We start from the raw sequence: 18,325 nt of genomic DNA on the forward strand, positions 1-18,325 counted from the left end.
TGAAATCTGCCTGTCTTGTTAAGGCTAGTGCTGTTAACTTGCTTTTAATTTATACTGTGGGACTGCACTCATTATTGCCTGCCTTTAAGGCTATGTTTAGATGAGGAGTCACTCCATGAAACTAATAGGCCGAGCATTTAGAACAAATCTGAACAAGTATTTTTGTTCACTCAATATATAATTAAGCTATGGTATTTGTTGCTAAAATATTTGGTCAAGGTATTAAGTATAACTGGATTTAGAAAAGGTGTAACAAAGTTACTAGAGAAAAAGGTCAAAAACTTATTATTATTAGTCATGTAGGTTCATGAAGGTCACAGCTTACTTCTGGGAATATAACAATAAGGAATGGACCTACTCCTTAGGATCCTACTGGGTACTTGTGATCTGGATTGACCACTGTTGGAGACAGGATGTTGATTTGATGGGCTAGTGGTGTCACGGTTGTGCCCATGTTTCGGGCTCTCTTTCTTCTCGCCACCTGATGGCTGCAATGAACTGTCTGGTTATTATCGTCCGTTCCAGATTTCAGCCCTGTCCGGTCCGGATCTTCCGGGCTGCCAGACTTGCTTGTTTTGTTTGAACCTACACAGCACCCATAGTTGCCTGATGATTGCTGCAGCTGAGCCTGAGCTGCTGCTGGGCTTATTAGCCATTTTGAAACCTTTCTGCTTTGCCTTTGCATCGCCTTAGGCCCTGGTTTGTTGGTGCTTGTTACACTTTTGCTTTGTGTGGGTTCTTGCTTGAAATTCTTGTCTGTTTTCAGTTAGTCTGTGTGTAGTTAGATTAGGTTGTGGTTTGTTTTCTAGTCTTGTCTCTGGGTTATAGTTTTGTGTTTAGTCCTTGTCTGCTTGTGTCTTAGTGGCTGCTCTGCAGCTTTCAGTTCTGTGTCTTGTTAATCAGTGTTTTGTTCCCTGTTTTAGTGGCTGCTTGCAGCTTTCAGTCCTGTCCTTTAGCTTATCCTTTCCTTACCCTGCTGTCCCTGTATGTTCCTTTCCCCTCAGACCATCAGTTCTGGTTCAGCCTAGCGGGGATCCAGGTCCTGCCCTGTCCGGTAAGTCCTGCCGGCCACCTGCACCCAGGGGCTCAACTCCTGAGGAACGCTGGTCAAGTGCAGGTGAAGTCTAACTGTTTGTCAGAGTTCTGCCTTGCCTCTGGTGTGGGGTGGTTTTGCCTGCCACTGCCGCTCCTCAGCAGTAGCCCAAGGGTTCACAAACCTAGTTCCTGCTTTTGAAAACGTGACAATTGGTTTGACTCAATATGGCACATATGCGACTATTTCTGTGAAAAGGTGATTAAAGTAGCAGATCCAAAACATTGAGAATGGACAATTTTTTAAGTCATGTGTCAATAAACAGTATGAAAAAGTTATATGGTTGAACTTCTGTAACTTTTTAATTTTTTTCACATAAAAAGATGGGCTTTGGACTGTTGTATCAGAAATTGTTTTCTCTAACAGAATTTATTAAAGCCTTATTGTTTGTTTCTGATACTTTTAGTCATCTTTTCCAGAAACTGTTCTAACCTGTTTTTAGTGCTGTGAAACTAGACTTAGGCTTCTGGGCATCTTCCAAACTACATAAGACTGGTATCAGAATAGACATACAAGACTTCAAAGCACTCAATATCATCATTAAAGTTGATATGGTAAATTTCGACAGCAGCAGTGACCATACTAATTTAAGTATCAGCTCATTTATAAAGCATTTTCTGCAAGTAACATACGTCTTACACATGGAAAATTACTATTATAAAATTGCATGGGTGTACCAACAAAAGCACACATACGTTTACGTGACATGCTTATATGAGCTCTGGGGCAGCGTTTGAGTGGAACTGAAATGGAATTGTACTTGATTTTACAGGGCAGGTATAACTTTATGCAAGAGCATTTGTGTGTTACTGGGGATAGTTCTGGGTGCCTGTTTTATATAGCCAACATAAGCACATAAGCGCTGCCATGCTGAGAAAAGACCAAAGGTCCATCAAGCCCAGCACTCTGTCTCCAACAGCGGCCAATCCAGGCCCCAAGAACCTGGCAAAAAACCCAAAATTTAATAACAATCAATGGACTTTTCCTTCAGATATCTGTCCAGACCCCCTTTAAACTCAGCAAGGCCAGCTGCCGTCACTACCTTCTCCGGCAATGAGTTCCAGAGTCTAACTACGCGCTGAGTAAAGAAAAACTTTCTCCTATTTGTTTTAAACCTACCACATTCTAATTTCATCTTGTGTCCCCTGGTTCTAATATTGTTAGAAAGCGTAAACAAACTCTTCACATCTGTCCACTCTATCCCACTCATTATTTTGTAAACCTCTATCATATCACCTCTCAGCCGCCTTCTCTCCAGGCTAAAGAGTCCTAGCCATCTTAACCTCTCCTCATAGGGTAGTCGTCCCATCCCTTTTATCATTTTTGTCGCCCTTCTCTGCACCTTCTCTAATTCCTTTATATCTTTTTTGAGATGAGGCGACTAGAACTGAACACAATACTCCAGGTGCGGTCACACCATGGAGCGATATAACGGCATTATAACATCCTCATGCTTGGTTTCCATCCCTTTTCTAATAATACTCAACATTCTGTTCGCCTTCTTAGCCGCCGCAGCACATTGAGCTGAAGATTTCAACGTCCTATCCACGATGACTCCCAGATTCCTTTCTCGGTCCGTAACTCCTAACGCCGAACCTTGCATAACATAGCTGTAATTCGGGTTCCTCCTTCCCACATGCATCACTTTGCACTTGTCAACGTTGAACTTCATCTGCCATTTGGACGCCCAATCCCCCAGTCTCACGAGGTCTTCTTGTAATTTTTCACACTCCTCCCGCGACGAGACGACCCTGGATAATTTTGTGTCATCTGCGAATTTAATTACCTCACTAGTTACTCCCATCTCGAGGTCATTTATAAATATGTTAAAAAGCAGCGGTCCCAGCACAGACCCCTGAGGGTCCCCACTAACCACCCTTCTCCATCGAGAATAATGACCATTTAACCCTACTCTCTGCTTCCTATCCTTTAACCAGCTCTTAATCCATAATAATACACTGCCTCCGATCCCATGACTCTCCAGTTTCCTTTGGAGTCTTTCATGCAGCACTTTGTCAAACGCCTTCTGAAAATCTAGATACACAATATCCACCGGCTCCCCTTTGTCCACATGTTTGTTCACCCCCTCGAAAAAATGCAGTAGATTTGTGAGGCAAGACTTCCCTTCACTAAAACCGTGCTGACTTTGTCTCAGTAGTCCATGCTTTTGTATGTGCTCTGTAATTTTATTCTTCATAATAGCCTCCACCATTTTTCCCGGCACTGACGTCAGACTCACCGGTCTATAATTTCCCGGATTGCCTCTGGAACCCTTTTTAAAAATCGGCGTTACATTGGCCACCCTCTAATCTTCCGGTACCACACCTGTTTTTAGGGATAAATTGCATATTACTAACAGTAGATCCACAAGTTCATTTTTCAGCTCTATTAATACTCTGGGATAAATACCATCCGGTCCCGGTGATTTACTACTTTTCAGTTTGCAGAACTGCCCCATTACATCCTCCAAGTTTACAGTGAAATCATTTAGTCTTTCTGACTCGTTCGCGTCAAATACCTTTTCCGGCACCGGTATCCCTCCCAAATCCTCCTCGGTGAAGACCAAAGCAAAGAATTCATTCAATTTCTCCGCTACGGCCTTGTCTTCCCTGATCGCCCCTTTAACACCACAGTCGTCCAGCGGCCCTACCGATTCTTTAGCCGGCTTCCTGCTTTTAATATACCTAAAAAAAATTTTATTATGTGTTTTCGCTTCTAACGCTAACTTTTTTTTCAAAGTCCTTCTTAGCCCTCCTTATCTCCTTTTGTTATGATTGGGGTCTGAACCCCTCTCAAACTTACCTCTTTCCTGGGGGTCAGCTTCTTAGCTGGCTTCTGTTTCTTTTCTCTGTCCTTTCTGAGCTGGCTCTGTCTCTCTGTGCTGGCAGCTTCCTGCAGCAAGGCTCTAATTGTCTCTTCACTGCAGCTGTGGGTGTAGTCTGAGTTGCTCTAACTCTCTTTGGGTGTACTGGCTTCAAGTGTTTCACGGTTTTGCATTGGTGTGGGTTGGGCCTCTCTGGGTCAGTGTGCTTTTGCCTAGGTCTAGGGAGTGTGACATCATCAGGGAGGGCCTTGATAAGGAAGTGGTCTTGTTTCCTTCAGGGCCTTGGCAACAGTGGTGTTTGCTGTAGGTAGGGTGGTGCAGTGTGCACTTCTGACGTTGTGTCTAGTTTCCCTGCTTGCTTTTGCTAAGGTCCAGGTTAGTGTTAGTGCAGTGTGCACTGGTGACTGTGTGGTTAGCTTTCCTGTTTTTCCCTTATGGTTCCCCTGCTTTTCCCTCTTGGTTTTGGAAGCATTGCTATGTGTAGGGCTTTGGAAGCTCTGTTGCTGATAGAAGTACTTCAGGGTTTGGTGTTGTTAGGAACACTGCAGAGTTTGCTGTTAGAAGTACTTCTGGTGTTTGTGCTATTAGGAGCATTGCAGTCTTTGCTGTTGGTGTTTGGTGCTTTAGAAGCACTTTTGGCTTATGTGTTAGCTTCCCTCCTTGTGGCTCCCCTGTCTTCCCTTTTAGTGCTAGGAGCTCTTCTGGTTGCTTGCCAGAGTAGTGCTTAGGAAGCACCTTGTTAGTTGTATCTAGCTTGCTAGAGCAGTGCTTAGGTAGCTGGTTTAGTTTTGTGTTTAGCTTATTAGTGTAAAGCTCTGCTTGTAGCTTGGTGCTTAGTAGCACCTGTGTTAGCTTTGTATTTAGTACCCTGCTCTGTTAGTTTAGGGCTTAGGAAGTCCCTTTCTTGAGCAGGGATTAGGAGCTCCTGTTTTAGTATAGGGCTTAGGAAGTCCTTTTGTCAGTTTACTGTTAGGAACACTCCTGCTAGTTTAGGGTTAGGAGCACTTCTGTTTCCAGTCCTGGTCCCTATGTCATCCGGTATCCAGTAAGTCCTGTCGGCTACTCGAACCCAGGAGCTCAACTCTTGGGGGGCTTAGTAGCTAAGTACAGGTGAAGCTGTTGGACCAGTCCAGTGTTCTCCAGTCCCGTGTTCCGGTCCTGTGTCCTCCAGTCCGGGGGACCAGTCCAGGGTGTTCCAGTCTGGTGTGCTCCAGTCCAGTGTGTTCCGGTCCGGTGTGTGTTCCAGTCCTGTGTCCTCCAGTCCGGGGGATTCCAGTCCATGTGTTCCGGTTCGCTGGGCAGTGCCTGCAGTCCCTGCCGGTGTGCTTACCCAGTGTTGGTTGGTGGGTTTTGCCTGCTGCTGTCGCTCCTCGTCAGCAGCCCAAGGGCTCACGTTTGCTCCAGAGCCCGGCCCCGCGGGCTCTGAACCTGAGAACCTGACACCTTTTTGCATTCGGTTTGACATTCCTTATGTTTTATCTTATTGTCTTCAGTCTGTTCCCTTCTCCATTTTCTGAAGGATTGTTTTTTGGCTCTAATAGTTTCCTTTACCTTACCATTTAGCCATGCCGGCTGACGTTTGGTCTTTTTTCCTCTTTTTCTAATACGCAAAATATATTTGTCCTGTACTTCTAGGATGATGTTTTTGAACAGCATCCACGCCTGATTCAAGTTTTTTACCCTTTCAGCTGCTCTCTTCAGTCTTTTTTTCACCGTTCTTCTCATTTTGTCATAATCTCCTTTTCCATAGGCGGTCGGTGGCCCAACTGTTTGGGAATGCTAAAGGGGCGTGGTCAGGGGCGGGGCCAGGGGCGTGGCTTACATCCATAATTATCTGACTACACAGAAAAAAATAAGTAAACGTAAAATAGTAACAAGTAATACCTTTTATTAAATTTAGATATTAGATATGTATCATATGTCAAAAAATAAAGTGATTGCTCAAACTGTCTGAGAGCTTGATGGCTGAACAGTATAGTTGGAAGGAAAGTGCATTTCTATAGAATAGGCAGTCAGAACTTTTGATGACACAAAAGCACCAGTGCTAAGGTCCAATTTCCAGAGTGCAGAGATACCAAGGGTGTCCCATCCCAAATGTGAAAAGTACCATCCCAATTATTGAGATTCAAGGTTAGCAAGTGAAAGTTGAGCTACTACTGAGAATGCTATGAGCTAAATTAAGTCCAAATTCTAATATTTAGGCATATTGTAAAGTAATGCAAAACCTTAAAAAAGTCACTCAGGACCTATAAACCAACAGATTTAAATTTCAGAAACGGACACATTCCACTCACTAAATTAAAAAATGAATAAATATTTGAAACAAAAATGTATAATAAGGTGATACCTTTTTATTTAACTAATTTAATAAAATTTTTGACTAGCTTTTTGGAGTTTACTATCTTGAGGAAGGAGGTTTAGACCTCTGAAAGCAAGTAAAAAATGTATTTAGTCCAATAAAAAGTTGTCATCTTATTTTACATTTTTTGTTTCATTTTTATTTATTAACCTGTAAAGTGGACTAACATGGCTACTTCATTCTACATTAAAAATAATTTTACCTTTGCTATCTGGCATCTAATTTTTCTAATTGTGCAGGTTGCAGTCTCTGGTTACTGCCTTTCTGTCTTTTAACTCTTTCCATATCTCTTGTCCATTTATCATTTTTCTCTCTTCACATGTCTTCTTCACATCTTCTACTACATCCATCTCCGACACTGATATTTTCTTTTCTGCCGCTCTGACCACTCAGACTTATCCATGCTTCATGTTCCCTGTTTTCCATCTTTTTCCTTCACCCAGGGTGTGTGTGTATGTGTGTGTCTGAACTCCCCCTCATCCATATCGGATCTGTTTCTCTCTCTCCCACCCCACCATCCAGGATCTTGTGTATGTGTCTCTCTCCCTGCCTGCCATAATCTCCTCTGTTTCTCTCCCTCCATCTAACTTTCTTCCCCCTCCCTGCCATGCAGCATCTCTTCTCTTTCTTCCCCTGCCCTAGGCACCCAGGATCTTCTCTCTCTCTCTCTCCCACCTCACCCTACCTCACACACCATACAGATCTCTTCTCTCTCTCTCTCTCTCTCTCTCTCTCTCTCCCTCTCTCCTCATACAATGCACCTCTGTCTCTCCCCCACCTTCCAGCATTGCTCCTCCCTCTCTCTCTTCACTTTACACCTCAGCCTCTCTTCTTCCACTGCCTGTTTTTCTTTTCACTATCCAGCTTTGCTCCTCTGTCTCTTCCCCCCCCCCAAAAAAAAAAATATCCAGCTTTTTGCTCCTCTGTTTCTTCTCTCCTCCTAATATCCAGCTTTGCCCATCTGCCTCTTCTCCCCCAAAACATCTAGCCTTGCTTCTCTGTCTGCCCCCCCCCATATCCAACATTGTGCCTCTGCCTCTTCCCTCCCCCATCATCCTCTCTGTTTCCTCCCATTTCCTGCCTCCACCACCTTCAATGAATTCCTTCATAAAGGCGGCAAATCAATCCTAATAAATAAATAAAATAAATAGTTTAGCTGGGGTGGGCTCCTATCTCTTCCCCCTCCTCCTCACTCCACTATGTCTTCACCCTGTCACAAGGTGTAAGGGTTATGCACGAATGCACTGCTTGCGATTCAGTAACACCCATGTGCCTCTGTGAGGTTGCTCCTTGGGGTTAACACTGGTCCCTGGACAGTGCTTCGGACGGACTTGGGTGGGCTTCACGTTCAGGTCCCGGCAGAGGGAGGCGAAGTCCTCGAACTCCACCAGCCCTGAATGATTCATGTCGCAGGTGGAGAAGAGGCGCCTGAGCTCCGGCTGGGAGATCTCTTCGGAGCCCATCGGAACTCGGAGATCACCTGGACCCGAAGACAGTAGCGGCACCGATCCTCGCAGAGCCTGGAAGCACTTCCCTTCCATGCTGCCCTGTTGCCAAACCCGCTGCCTCTCCGATTCAGTGGCCATCCATCGTCGGCAAGCAAACACTGTGCACAGAGCCATACAGCTCCGCATGGCAGCGCTGACAGCTCTTCCAGTCCTTCCACCCTCTATGTTGCATCATAGAGGGTGAGAGGACCAGAAGAGCTGTCAGCGCTGCCATGCAGAGCTCTATGGCTCCGTGCACAGTGTTTGTTTGCCGACGATGGATGGCCACTGAATCGGAGAGGCAGTGGGTTTGGCAGCAGGGCAGCATGGAAGGGAAGTTCCAGCTAAGCTTCTTTTTCTTTTTGGGAAGATAATGCTGGGGCAGCCGGTCCGATCCGATCCCGACCAGCAGGTTCCAGCTTCTTTCGGGCAGGAACCGGCAATCTGCAAGCGATGTGCGCTCCAAAAGAGGTTGCATTCGGGCTGGGGAGGCTTAGCCTCCCCAAGCCTCTTATACAGGGCGCCTATGTCCTTTTCTAAAGTTAAACGCTAGTGTATTTGATTTCCTGAGTTCACTTACTTCACAGCCAATATCAAAACCGATCATATTATGATCACTGTTATCAAGCGGCCCTCGCACCGTTACCCCCTGCACCAGATCATGAGCTCCACTAATGATTAAGTCTAGTATTTTTCCTTCTCTTGTCGGCTCCTGAACCAGCTGTTCCATGAAGCCGTCCTTGATTTCATCAAGAAATTTCACCTCCCTTGCGTGTACCGATGTTTTATTAACCCAGTCTATATCTGGATAATTGAAGACACCCATTAATATTACATTTTCCTTTTTATTCGCTTCCATAATGTCCCTTGTCATTGCTGAGTCCGTCTGCTTGTCTTGGCCAGGCGGACGGTAGTACACTCCTATCACCGTCCTTTTCCCCTTTTCACGTGGAATTTCAATCCACAAGGATTCCAATAGATGTTTAGTCTCCTGCAATATTTGCAGCCTATCTGAGTCAAGGTTCTCATTTACATACAGTGCTACCCCTCCTCCAATCCTATCCACCCTATCGCTACGATATAATTTTAGCCCTGTATGACTGTGTCCCATTGGTTATCTTCCTTCCACCAGGTCTCAGAGATGCCTATAATATCCAGTTTTTCATTGTGTGCAGTGTACTCCAGCTCTCCCATCTTATGCCTCAGGCTCCTGACATTTGCGTATAGACATTTCAATGTATGCGTGTTGTTCCATATTTTATTACGTTTAATACATGGCATTATTAATATGTTGTCTTCTGTCTGGTCATTATTAATTTTATTTAAGGCTATCTGATCCTCTTTGATTTCTTTGTTATCCTTACTCACAAGTAACCCTATTTTCTCTATCTGGGTGATATCCTCAGAAGATACCTTCTCCCGAACCATGCGCTTTTGAGCGACTGTCGGCCTTCCCCCCCGTTTCTAGTTTAAAAGCTGCTCTATTTCCTTTTTAAAAGTTGACGCCAGCAGCCTGGTCCCACCCTGTTTAAGGTGATCGAAATAGGCTCTCCCTTCCCCAGAATGCTGACCAGTTCCTGATAAATCCAAAACCCTCCTCCCCACACCATCGTCTCATCCACGCATTGAGACTCCGGATCTCTGCTTGTCGCTTGGGCCCTGTGTGTGGAACAGGTAGTATTTCAGAAAATTCTACCCTAGAGGATCTGGATTTGAGCTTCCTTCCTAAAAGCCTAAATTTAGCTTCCAGAACCTCTCTCCCACATTTTCCTACGTCGTTGGTACCCACGTGTACCAAGATGGCCGGCTCCTCCCCAGCACTATCTAAGATCTTGTCTAGGTGCCGCATAAGGTCCGCCACCTTCGCACCAGGCAGGCAAAGTCACCAGGTGATCCTCACGTCCACCAGCCACCCAGCTATCTATATGCCTAATGATTGAGTCGCCAACTACAATAGCAGTCCTAACTTTTCCCCTGTGGGCTGTAATTGGAGACATATCCTCGGTGCGAGAGGATAGTACATCCTCTGGTGGACAGGTCCCAGGTACAGGAGTACTTTTGCATACTTTTTGAAATTATTACAGACACTCTTATAAAATTCCTCCTATAGAGCAGTAGTATTCACCTTTAGTCCTTGAGGGCCACCAATTAGTCAAGTTTTCAAGATATTCCGAATGAATATTGTCACACATGCACCCTCTCTGGATGACTGGGACACTTCCCCCTTTTCTGAGTCAGCAAGACTCGGTTACCATGGAGACACCTCTTAGCACAGTTACTTAGGCCTTAGTGCTATTCTTGAACAATCTCCCTTCAGTCATAGCATCTTTGTATCCAGTGTCTCCTTCTCAGGGCTATCTTGAGACTGCCAATCCTGCCCACTTAAAAGGAACAGACCTTTTCTCCAAGGACAAGCAGAATGACAATATTCTTACTATTGCATGATGTCATCTGATGAAGCCTGTGTGGTAATGCTCCCCAGAATCCATTCCAGAAGCTTTTGGTAGCACCTCACCACACATGTGTCAGGCTTTCAAGGCAGAAACTAGGTTCGTGAGCCCTTGGGCCACTGCCGAGGAGCGGCAGTGGCAGGCAAAACCACCCCACACCAGAGACAAGGCAGAACTCTGACAGAAACAGCTAGACTTCACCTGCGCTTGACCGCCCTTCCCCAGGAGTTCAGCCCCTGGGTGCAGGCGACCAGCAGGACTTACCGGACAGGGCAGGCACTGGATACCAACTAGGCTGAACAGGGACTGAGGGTCAGAGGGGAAAGGAATATACATGGGCAGCAAAGCAGTAAACTGGGCTAGGACTCACAGACAATACTGCACAAAGCAGGGAATGGACAAGCTAAAGGACAGGAACTGAAAGCTGCCACTTAGCCACTGAAACAGGGTACAAATACTGACAGACAAGAGACAGGACTGAAAGCTGCAGAGCAGCCACTCAGCAAGAGACACAGACAAACAGAAACTAGACAAGGAATACAGACCAGAAACAAGACTAGGGAAATAAGCAAATAAACCTAGGCTAAACTACACACAGACTAACTAGAATCAGACAAGGAACAATACAAGAAACCAGACTCGGCAGACGTTCAGCAAAGCACCAACAAACCATGGACCTTAGACAATGCAAAGGCAAACTCAGAATGTTTCTAGGTGGTAATAAACCCAACAGCAGCTGAAACTCAGCTGCAGGAATCATGAGGCAGCTACGGGTGAGGCTAGCTGCCAAACTTCAAACCAAGTCTGGAGGGCTGGAATATCTGGACCGGACCAGAAAGAAAGTCTGGAAAGTCTATGGCAGCCACCGGTTCTGGCCACTAGAGGGCAAGAGGAACACAAACCAAGACACAGGCAGAAAGCATACTGAAGCACAGAGAGGCTTAACGCACACAGGTGCAGTATAGAGGAGTAATCAGAGCCATGCTGGAAGCAGCTAGCACACAGAGACAGAGACAGGACTAACTCAGGAAGAACAGACAGAAGCCAGCTCAGAAGCTGACTGCCGGAAATAAGGTGAGTCTGAGAGGGGTCACGACCACAATCGTGACAACATGTTTGTGCACCATCTTGCCTGTCACTGTTGCATGGGATCAGGACATCTTTTTCAGTCCTCCACAGCTCGCATCAGAACAGTTGCCCTTGAAGGGTTTACTTTATGTTTATTCTTTTCTTTCTATTTTTAAGTCCTGTCATGTCACATGGGGTTTCTCCCTTAAATAGGTTTTTGGCACATCTTTCTTGTTTTCTTACAACCTGCTAGAGTTTTTGTTAAAATTTCATTGTGTGTATTTTTCCTGACATGTTTCAGAACGCTTCAAGTGGCTTTAAAAAGTATTTTAGATATAACAGGACTATATCCATTATGCATGCACATAATTGGTGCCTGCGATGTCTGGGACCCAATCATGATCCCCCTTGTTGTAATCTCTGTTTGCAGATGTCAAAGAGAGGCATCAAGGGCTGTGAGAAGCAGCACGAGACACTTTTTGGCACTGAGAAGTCCAGACTGTCAATGTTGGCATTGGGAGCATCAGAGTCTATGGCTCAGTGAGCTGTGTCAGACACTAGGGATGCATTGACATTCCTTCCTTGACCCTGAACATCAGTAAAGACCAACAGGAAATCGAGAATGGGACATCATTCGATCTGAACTCCCCCCGACCCCAGGACCAGGTTTTGATATACTGTCTTAATAGTATAATGAACCAAAGTGGTTCACATACAATCAATTCTAAAAGGAAAATGAATTCTATAAAATGACAGAAAAGAGCACAATCATACAACATTGCAGTTCTGAGACCTAGAGCAGTATCTTCAAGGCTTTTTGCTGGGAAAACCAGCAAAAGAGATAGGGGCTGGCAACATGATTAATTTTTGGTAAGTTCAAATGCCTGCTTGAAAAATATGTCTTGAGCTTTGATCTGAAGACCTTGTAGGAGTTTTCAACACTCAGTGACAATAGTAGGAAATTCCACAGTGTGGGTGTCAGAAAAAAGAACATACTATGCCTAGTGGACTCCCACCATGCCCTGGCTGTGTATTGGGCAGATTCCAAAAAGCATAGACATTGATCCCAAAGCACAGTGCCAAGAGCATTGGGGCACCAGGGTCTTCATTGTCTTCCAAGGAGTCAAGACCCAGCCCCAGATGTACTCTGGGTGTCTGAGGGATATGACTGAACCGACAGTCTATAGTAACCCTCAAGGAGAGACTCATGGGCTAATTCCAAGAAGAGATGCAGCTTTTCTTTGCTTAGCTAGAGGCTGTGGCATCAAGTGCATCGATTCCAAGGCTGATAGCAGTTCAGCCCATTCTGGAGGCCCATAATCTGCTTGTAGCCAGTGCACCAACTTTAAGGCTTCAAAGAGTTCCAGAATTGGAGCACCCTACACTGGTGTCAGTCGCCAATTGTTTCGAGGTTGGAAGTTTCCCTGGCTCTTTTAAAGTCCCCGGTGCCTCTACACTCCAGGCCCAAGCCTGACCAGTCGATCAATGCAGACAGTGGCCCAGACATCTCCTGGCAGATTCTGAGTGCTCCTGGATCTCTGAAGAAGCACTGGAGTTCTTCTCAGGTTCCTTGGTGTCCTTCAGATCCCTTCCCACCACATGAGAGACATAAATCTTCTCCTGAGAAGCTGTCATTCTCTGAGTTTGTAAGGGAGATGGCTAAACCTGTCCCATTTGATTTAGAAACTGAGTCCAGGACTGACACATTGGATATCTTCCAGTTTGAAGAGCCAAGGAAGGAGGCTGTGACAGTGCTAATGCATGGAAGCTGTAAGTTTGTACAGATGAAGATGTGGGATACCTCCCCCCCACCCCCGTAAAGTAGGTTAATAATAAGATTTACTCAATGTATTCAGTCCAAAAGCTCCAGATTCCTCACCTTTCCATGGTGGTTGAGTCTTCTTTCAAAAGAGCAAAGAGTACAAAAACTCACTCCTTGGTGCCTCTGGGGAGATAGATGAAGACCTTAAAGTCTTTTGAGAGAAAGATTTCCACAATGGTATGCTAATAGCCCACGTAGCTTCTTACCAGCTCTTAATGAGCATGCACTGTGAAACATGGTGCACAGTGTGGCAGTTTTTACAGACACTCCCAGCTCTGTTGGCTAGTAGCCAAAGGACAGGGATGCAAAAAGTATATGGTCCACCCAATCTATGATTTTTTCAATGCAGCATCTAGGGTCTCCGCTATGGGGATTGGGATGTGCAGACTTGTTTGACTGTGTACCTCCAGTCTCAAGTCAGAGAAGCTTGTGGATCTTCTATGGAGACAATCTTTTTGGTGACAAGGTGCAGGAGGCTACAGACCTCATAAAAAAGCACTCAAATACAATGAAGTCACTCTCCAAACCTACTCCCAGTTTGGACTCCTCATCCATGAGGTATTTCAGTGGAGGGCAACAGAGATTCTACTACTCTCACCGATGTAGGTATCTTCTCCCCTCCTGCCCTGCCCAGGTGACTCAGGGCCTAACTTCACCAAAGACAGAAGAGGACCCAGAAATTCCAAGTAGCTCCCCAGTCAAAACAAGAGGAGAGCATATACTTAATTCCAGTAACTGTCCCAGATGACCTTCCAGTAGAAGAGAGGCTGAATCTTTTTTCCAAGCAAAGTGATATCTTATAACCTCAGACCAGTGAGTTCAAAAATAGTCCAGATGGGTTATAGCCTTCAGTTGGAAAGCACTCTTCCAAATTGCTCACCAAGAACATCAAAATTAAGCTGTTAGCATCAGGAATGGCTTACAAAAGGAACTCTCTTCCCATTTACAGACCAATGTAGTTGAACCCATTCTAGTTGAGGAAGGAGGGCAGGGATGTTATTCTAAATACATCTTGGTCATAAAAGAGATGGGGGTATATCATCCCATCCTAGACCTAAGGGCCCTGAACAAGTTTCTAGCCAGACAAAAGTTCAGAATGGTTTTCCTGGGCACCCTTCTCATCATTCAAAAAGGAGATTGACTATGCTGTCTGGACTTACAGGACGACTGTATCCATATACAACTATATCAAATTCACAGGAAGTATTTGAGATTCAAAGTAGGGAAACACCACTACTAGTATCACATACTGCCATTTGGCCTCGTGTCAGCACCCACAGTATTCACAAAATGGCTGTTCATCTGGCGCTAACCGCCGAAGATTCGGGGAGACCAGAGAATTTCCTGATTTTCATTACCCAAGATGGGGGAATCCTTTGTATATATCCCAACTTCCCATCACTAGACCTCACAGCTTGAACGAGGAGAGGTTAGAAGTGGATTCCTTGAACCTACCAGGGAGTGTCTCCAAGGTCCTGCTTTTCTCCAGGAGAGATTCCACTAGGAGGTCCTACAGTTTTAAATGGAAGAAGCTTGCCATCTCATGTGAGAGCAAGGCCCTAAATCCTTTTTCCTGTGCTACAGAAAAAATTCTTGAATACCTTCTACACTTGTAAGTCAAGTCTCAAGACCAGCTGAGTTAGAGTTTATCTCATTGTAGTTGGTATCTCTCATCACCTTGTAGAAAGTAAACCCATCTCTGCTAAGCCTTTAGTTGTTTGCTTTATGAGAGGCTAGCTTCTATTTCAGCCTCCCATCAATCTCCCTGTTATGTTATGGGATTTCAACATCATTTTAACTCAGATGATGAAAGCTTCTTTTGAGCCACTTAATACCTGTCAACTGAAGTACCTAACCTGAAAGGTCTTATTTTTTGTGGCGATCACTTCAGTTCACAGAGTCAGTGAGCTTCAGGCTCTAGTAGTTGTTCCACCTTATAAGAAGGTTAACAACAATAGAGTGGTCCTTCCTAAGGTAATGTCAGAATGCTATCTTAATCAGTCAATTGTTCTACCAACATTTTTCTCCAAACCGTATGCCCATAAAGGTGAATGCATAATGCACACTATAGACTTCAAGAGAACTTTGACCTTCTATCTGGATCAGACTAAAGCCCATAGAAAGTCCACCCAGCTTTTTTTTCCTTATGTTCCAAACAGGATGGGAACTGTCTTCGGCAAATACACTCTTTCAAATTGGCTAGCGGACTGCATTTCCTTTATTTATGCCCAGGCTGAACAGAGTGTAGAAGGACATGTCACAGTTCATAATGTTGGAGCCATGGTTGTTTCGGTAGCCCACTTGAGGCCAGAGAACGTATTGGAAATCTGCAGAGCTGCAACATGGATTTTAGTCCACATGCTTACATCTCACTAATGTTTGGAAGAGGACTCGACAGTCGGTTTGGTCAAATGACTGATTAAGTCCTTCGGAATCTAGAATCCACCAGCCCGCTAGACCCATTTCTTTCTGTTCCAGGTTGCCTTAAAAAATAAAAAGTAAGAGTTACCTGCCATGTTGATTGAGATGTTCCTGGGCCCTTTCTCTGTTGCAAGTCATCAACATTTTCCCATTTTTGTTCAAGGCAGCCTGGTAGCTAAGGATTCCCAAGAGTAAGAATATTGTCATCCTGATTGTCTTCAGAGCAAATAAAGTTACTCACCTGTAGCAGATGTTCTCCAAGAACAGCAGGATGGATATTCTTCATCCTGCTGTCCTTAGAGAGCACCTGCTACAGATGAGTAACTCTTTTATTCAGGCTGCCTACTTCAAGGAACATATTACACATTTCTCTTGTGTCTTTCCTTACTAACATCAAATAATATATTACACATATCATTTTCTTTCAACACCAAGAGATACTTTACACGTTTCTTCTGTGCACTTCCTTAACACTGTTCAGTATAGGTCTGCTTCTTCCCATGTTTGCAAAGAAAAATCTATTATTTCTTCTCTCACTCAGTCAGTGCAGCCTCTGCTACTAAGTTTACAGATGGTGGCATCTATTCATGGTTACTCCTGGCCTAAACCACACCCACAGATTACAAACCCTGTCAGAGCCGGATTAAGGCATAGGCAAATTAGGCGCCAGTGGCATAGCCAGACAGCCAATTTTGGGTGGGCCTGAGCCCAAAATGGGTGGGCACAAAATTTTCTCTGCCCCGCCCTACCCCATCTCAAAATAGAAATACACTTTCTTGGAAGATGGCCAGAACTCACTTATACCAAGCTTTGCAGGCAGCAGCAATGTCCCTAAGCAACTGATGCTGGCATCCCATGCATGCTTTGTTGTTTGTGGCTCAAGGATGCTGTTGCCAACTGCAAAGCTTGGGAGAAGGGAGTTCTGGCCATCTTTGGAGGAGGTCCTCAGCTAGGGATGCTTGGGGATCCCTACCAGCTATACAGCAAGGGTCAGGACCATTGTTAGACATGCTAGGGCCCAGATAAAAAAATAAAGGAGGGTCCCCCTGCCCGATCCTCTCTCCTCCCTTCCGATTTCCCCACCTGCCATTACTATCACACTTTCTTCAGTGATTACTTGCTCTTTATCATTCTTTGGATTCCAAAACTAGTTCCAACCAACATTTCATTAGAAAATTCAGTTATTTATTATTGCAAATTCCAATATATATTCTCAACTTGTGTAAATATTCTTCAATATCTAAAGATGTTTTAAAACTTTTCAATTGTAATTCTTTAACAACACTTTTATCACATTTTGCAGTACATGGACGCCTCCATGTGGCATGTTTCGCAAATTGCTGCCTCAGGGTGTGGTCCGCCAAAGCTGAAAGTTAAAACCGTCAGTCAATAAATAACTGAATTTTCTAGTGAAATTGTCATGTTGGTTGGAACTGAATTGGAACTAGTTTTGGAATCCAAACAATGACAAAGAGCAAGTAATCATTGAAGACCGCTGGGTTTATTGTATTTCTATTTTGTTACCCTTGCTGATGTTTTTGGACCATTTAAATTGATTACTATCACACTGACAGACCCTCACCAAATATAGAACAAGAGATCACAAATTAGTAATAAAAATATTTAGAGAAAAATTAAACTGGAACCCCAAGAAGTTAAATTTAGCATGTACTGCAAACCTGGAGAAATGAATACAGAAATGTATTTCCTTTTCTACTGAACACAATACAAAGACATTTACTATGCACATTTCCCAAAGCTAACATATTCCATTTAAAATATTTGTAAAAAGTTGCATTTTTCTACCTTTGTGGTCTGAACATTTTATTTTTCCATCATGTTGGTTCTAGCTTCTGTTTTCTGTTTTCCTGTCATCTGCTAATTCCCCTTCAAGCAGCTGCTGTCCATTTGTCTTTTCTCCTTTCTCTTGTCTATTCCCTCACTACACCTGCCTCTGACATATTGATTGTTCCTTTTTAGCTCTTTCCTCTCTTTTTTTTTTCTTTTCTGCCTTTCAACTCAAATTTCACCTTCTCTCACCCTTCTCCTCCTTTTTACTTTTCAGCCAACTATCAAATTTCCATCTTCTCTTATCCACAAGCTCTTCCATTCCCCATCTCACTCCTTCCTCAGCTCTCCATTCTCTTTCATCTTTATCATTCAATCATTTTTATTGATGACAAAACTCGTACATTATACATGAAACAGTTACAATCTGCCAGAGCCAGAATCAAAATAGATTGAATAACAACAAGAACAGAACATCTACTCCCCGTCCCTACTCCCCTTCCTCTGCACGCTATTCATTGCTTGTTACGATATACAATTTCGCAAAAATAATTGAAGCCAAGCATCTCTAAAAAGAAAATAAACAATCATGTTCAAAAACCCCTGGGACTTCTGCACTGCATTGTGGCTTAAGTTCTCACCTTCCCCAGCCGAGGACCCCCCTCCCCTCCTAAAGCCCCTCCCCTTTCCCCTTCCCTTCATATAACATGTCATGCGTGCTAAGAGTTTAGAATTCTGCTCCGTGCCACTGCTGTCAACGAGTCCCAAAAAGGGGCCCACATACGGCAAAAGGCATCCCCCCCTAGCTGAGGCCAAATCTCCAACCTCTCTACGTTCCAGGGAACAAAGGAAAATCATTCTGGACCGCCATTGGGACAACTCTGGACGTTCAGCCGTTATCCACAGGTGAAGAATAGATTTCCTCCCCATCAGGACAGTTTTTTTAAGGGCTTCAACCCCTTCGATGGCGGTTGTACAAACTGAAATTTATTAAATAACAACATTGGCCTGCG

The 18,325-nt window shown here is 44.4% G+C and overlaps 1 protein-coding gene across 1 annotated transcript in view; it reads left to right on the forward strand.

Annotated features, from left to right (window-relative positions):
• The window catches only part of HYDIN (HYDIN axonemal central pair apparatus protein), a 2,443,906-nt gene that overhangs the window by 1,318,607 nt on the left and 1,106,974 nt on the right, over positions 1-18,325 (forward strand). Inside the window, exons 58-60 of the mRNA XM_030205004.1 lie at positions 1,005-1,054; positions 11,712-11,821; positions 12,744-13,051. Coding sequence (XP_030060864.1) covers positions 1,005-1,054; positions 11,712-11,821; positions 12,744-13,051 — 468 coding nt within the window. The remainder of the gene's footprint in view (positions 1-1,004; positions 1,055-11,711; positions 11,822-12,743; positions 13,052-18,325) is intronic.

This window comes from Microcaecilia unicolor, chromosome 5 (assembly GCF_901765095.1).
Source record: "Microcaecilia unicolor chromosome 5, aMicUni1.1, whole genome shotgun sequence".
Lineage (NCBI taxonomy): Eukaryota > Metazoa > Chordata > Amphibia > Gymnophiona > Siphonopidae > Microcaecilia > Microcaecilia unicolor.